Genomic DNA, 3,785 nt, shown 5'->3' on the forward strand with positions numbered 1-3,785 from the left:
ATGAAATGGGTGGAGACAAAGTATTCACTAAGTAAAAGAACTTCCAGATGTAGTGTGTTACCAAGGAAAAATGACAGCTCTGTGAATGCAGAGGGTTTTGCAGTGGACCATACTGTCATGTAGTCCACACAGAAAATTTTCAGAAGCATTTCTTTCCCAGTAAATATATCTCTATTACATAAAGCAGATACCCTGACAGAAAGAAAAAAAAAAAAAAATCTCTTTACTGAATCGGACAAAACTATCATAGATAATATATATTTACAGGTGACACATCATTAAATATAAAAATTTCATTTTATTCATATACATTTTTATTAATATACATTTATTTAAATAATGGCTCCACAGATAACAGGAATGTCTCTTCAAAATGCTGGTCAGAAAACCTATGCACAGAGCGACGAGCATTTTCTCTGATCTCTAACCGTTTTCCAGGAGACAGGGAGAGGATATAAGCCATTGTCTCAGCATAACTGTCCTCATTTTCTGCGAGGAAACCCGTAATATGTCCTTCATAGGGTATCACAATATCTAATTTTGGGCCTCCAGAATTGTGGGCCAGGATGACTGTGCCAGCTGCCATACATTCAACTACTCCTGTAAAAGATATAAAACATGGTGATATGAAGGTGCATGTCACGTACTTTGGCTTTCTATAAGGCACTGGCAAGTTAAACCGCAGTAGAATTCACTGGAACTGTAAGTTACTATAGACTGCCGTTCCGCATCAACTTGAGAAACACAGCAAATGGTCTCCTAAGAAAAACAAATTTTAAGTTTTTCAGTGCTGAGAACTGATAGTTTCTCTTAAACACATAAAATTGAAATTAGAGATCAGATATAATTGGTTCAGCTGTGCTTCTTCTAATGTACTTGGTTTACCTCAGATAGATTATATCACCAGTCTATAGAGTGAAAAAAAAAGCTAGGTATTAAAACAAATGTAAAAATAAACATGGACGGTATCTCTGTGACAGAACACTGCAACACTGGTTTTATGGTACGGTGTCAGCTGCAAAAAAATAATTAAAAATTAGAGCTGAACCTAACTATTCATTTTATCATTCATCCTAGAGAATTACAACATTCAGAAAGATACTGAGGGAAAAGCTGAGATCAGGTGATACTCAGCAGCTCAGTATTTTGCAGACTAACAAGTCTTTATAGCTCTTGAAGGCTCAGCAAGACAAACTAGTAAAGCGTGATGACATGAACTCCAGTTTATTCACATCACAGCCAAGTACAGCATCCACCCGCTCGGGTGCTAACTTACCCTGTTTACATTTCTGGCAGATGGGCAATCTTACATTCCCTTTCAAGGTCAGGACTCAACTCACCCCAATAAACTGAGCCTAATACCTTAGTTCTGTATGACAGCACATTGCAAACAAGGTCCCAGCTCCTCTTCAACATTCTGCTTCGTGCTACAGTGACTGACTCAAGGAACTGATTACATTGACTTAGCACAGGCACCTAGTGCAATGAAATGACCAAGGGTATCTGGTGGCATCTACATGGGGCTTACAAGTAAGAGACAGGATCCGTAGGAGACTCACACCACTGAATCAGCAGCTAGAGCCTCGTGACATATAAAAGACATTTCAAATGGCAGTTGAGGCAAGTGAAACACAATCAAAATCTCTACATATCGATGCCTACATGTGAATTGTGTCGAAGCTCCTCCTGCAATCAGTGGAGCAAACAGGTGCTTAAACATACGTGCTGCTTTTTGAGGCTCCACTGGGTAAAGAAGGCATCTATGTAAGGCTGGCAAACCTAACACAGGACCTTAAAGTGACCCATGACCTTGCACAGCAAGGACCTTGTAAGCTGGAGGTCAGGCAGGACATCCTGGGCAGCACAGATGGGAGTAGCTGTCTAAGTGGCTAGAGAACACCCACAAGTAAAAGACTAAGACATCTACAGCATTCAGCTTGCACTTGAGGAGCACGTAGTGGTTAGTGATCTGAATTGGTCCTGTAGGCTTTACTTCAGCTAGACTGCCTGTCACAAGAATGGAGTGGAACACCTGCTTGGCGTGCAGACACCTCCACTGAGGAGCCTTAATCATGAACTGAAGCCCTCCCCAAGTGTGTCCCCAGGTGGGACAAATGGCTGAACACTGAGGAAAGATACTGACCGATCCCGAAATGCTCATTCCACATTGTATGAAGGCCGATGGTGGCCTCAGCCAGGTGTCTCTTCAGCTCCTCAAAGGGAATGTTTATTCTGAACACCACATCATTACTGACTCCCAGCTCCTCACAAAGATGTTTAAGGTTCTTTACACGCTCCTCATCTTGCTGGTTACGAGAGCCTCCAATTAAGATAAGCTTCATTGATGGCCGCTGCCCCAGCCTCTTCTCTTTCAGCAATTTAGCAAAGGCTCTGATTTGCAAGGGATGATCTTTTTCAGGCCTGAACTGGCTGACAGAAACAATGAAATATTCAGTGGTACTCTTTTCTTCTTCCAGTGGAATATCCAGGAAGGCCTGAACATCGCACGGTGGATACACAACGCTAGTGCAAACCCCAGCTCTCCAGAGGGCAAGTATGTGATTTAGTGTCCAAGAAGAATTAACCATTATCACATCACTGCAGGAACCAACCAATCCGTACATGAAAGCGAAGAAGTAGTAGTAGGCGAGTTTGAATTTGCTGAAAAGAGGGCTGTTTGAAATGAAGGCTGCATTGTTAAACCTGGTATCCTGACTCCTAACGACAGAAAGCATATCAGTGCTGATAGTGGGATAATGGACATAGCATCCAACGCGACAACCTCCTAAATATTTAAAGAGGGGAAGCGTGAAGGCATAACCCATTGAGTCAATATAAATGTCAGGAACACATTTTAGAAGGGCTTCCCAGCCGAGGAACACTGACCCTAAACTTTGTCCCAGCAAAGTGAAGTGAGGATAAAGAGAAGCTTCCACAAGGTAGCGTTTTTCTAGAAATACAAACTTCACAGGATGAGTTAATTTAATATTGAATCTTCTGAAAGCACCTTCTACTATTTCCTCTCCGGTGGCATCTCTATCACCAGTGTAGACAACACATGTTACATTTCTGTACCTGTGAGTGTAAAGAAGAATAATTTCATATATTTTTCAAATTTTTTAACATGAAACTAAGATATAGACCATTCAAAATCACTCAGTATATGAGAACAAATGTCTGGCCTAGCTCTGAAATTATTTTAACTAAATTATGCTTTTTCTTACACTTCTACAGTTCTTTCTGATCTGCAGAAAAACATACGGCTGAGGACTTGGGGAATGGTTTTTTTGAGCAAAACATAAAAGCAGCTCAGTATTATTCCACAGACTTAAGAATGCCTGGCCTTACACTAGGAGGTGCCTGCTTAGTGCATAGCATGAGTAAAACTTGCAGAAGACTCTGCAAGCTGGTGGATGCGCCAATGTTAAATCCACTTTAGATGTTAACTTGTTTTGTCTCTTGCCACAGCAGAAAAGATCAAAACCTGGATAAAGGGATGAAGTGGAATGGTGGAAACAGGTGAAATTGAGATGTAAAAAAAAAAACCAAAAACCAAAAAAAAAGTAGGACTGGTAGATTAATGATACTCATTAAAAAATACAAAATGCCAAAATGTGCATAAATAAACCATCAGTAGCTGAGAATGAAACACAGTATTTGATAAACATACACACTTACTTTTTCTGGAGCGTTCTTATGGCACACCACAAGACTCTCTCCCCTCCACCACCTGCATTGCAATACGGGTGAAAAAAGGCAACCAGCAGCGGCTGCTCCACATACTT

At 40.9% G+C, this 3,785-nt stretch overlaps 1 protein-coding gene across 1 annotated transcript in view; it reads right to left on the reverse strand.

The window, feature by feature from the left end:
- Positions 1–258: 258 nt before the first annotated feature.
- Positions 259–3,785, reverse strand: part of ALG11 (ALG11, alpha-1,2-mannosyltransferase) — a gene marked incomplete at its 5' end in the record, with an annotated part of 3,743 nt that continues 216 nt past the window's right edge. The window contains 3 exons of the mRNA XM_010138445.1: positions 259–600; positions 2,144–3,075; positions 3,679–3,785. The exon at positions 3,679–3,785 is cut by the window's right edge and continues 1 nt beyond it. Coding sequence (XP_010136747.1) covers positions 329–600; positions 2,144–3,075; positions 3,679–3,785 — 1,311 coding nt within the window. The remainder of the gene's footprint in view (positions 601–2,143; positions 3,076–3,678) is intronic.

Source organism: Buceros rhinoceros, unplaced genomic scaffold (assembly GCF_000710305.1).
Source record: "Buceros rhinoceros silvestris isolate BGI_N320 unplaced genomic scaffold, ASM71030v1 scaffold14506, whole genome shotgun sequence".
NCBI classification, from domain to species: domain Eukaryota; kingdom Metazoa; phylum Chordata; class Aves; order Bucerotiformes; family Bucerotidae; genus Buceros; species Buceros rhinoceros.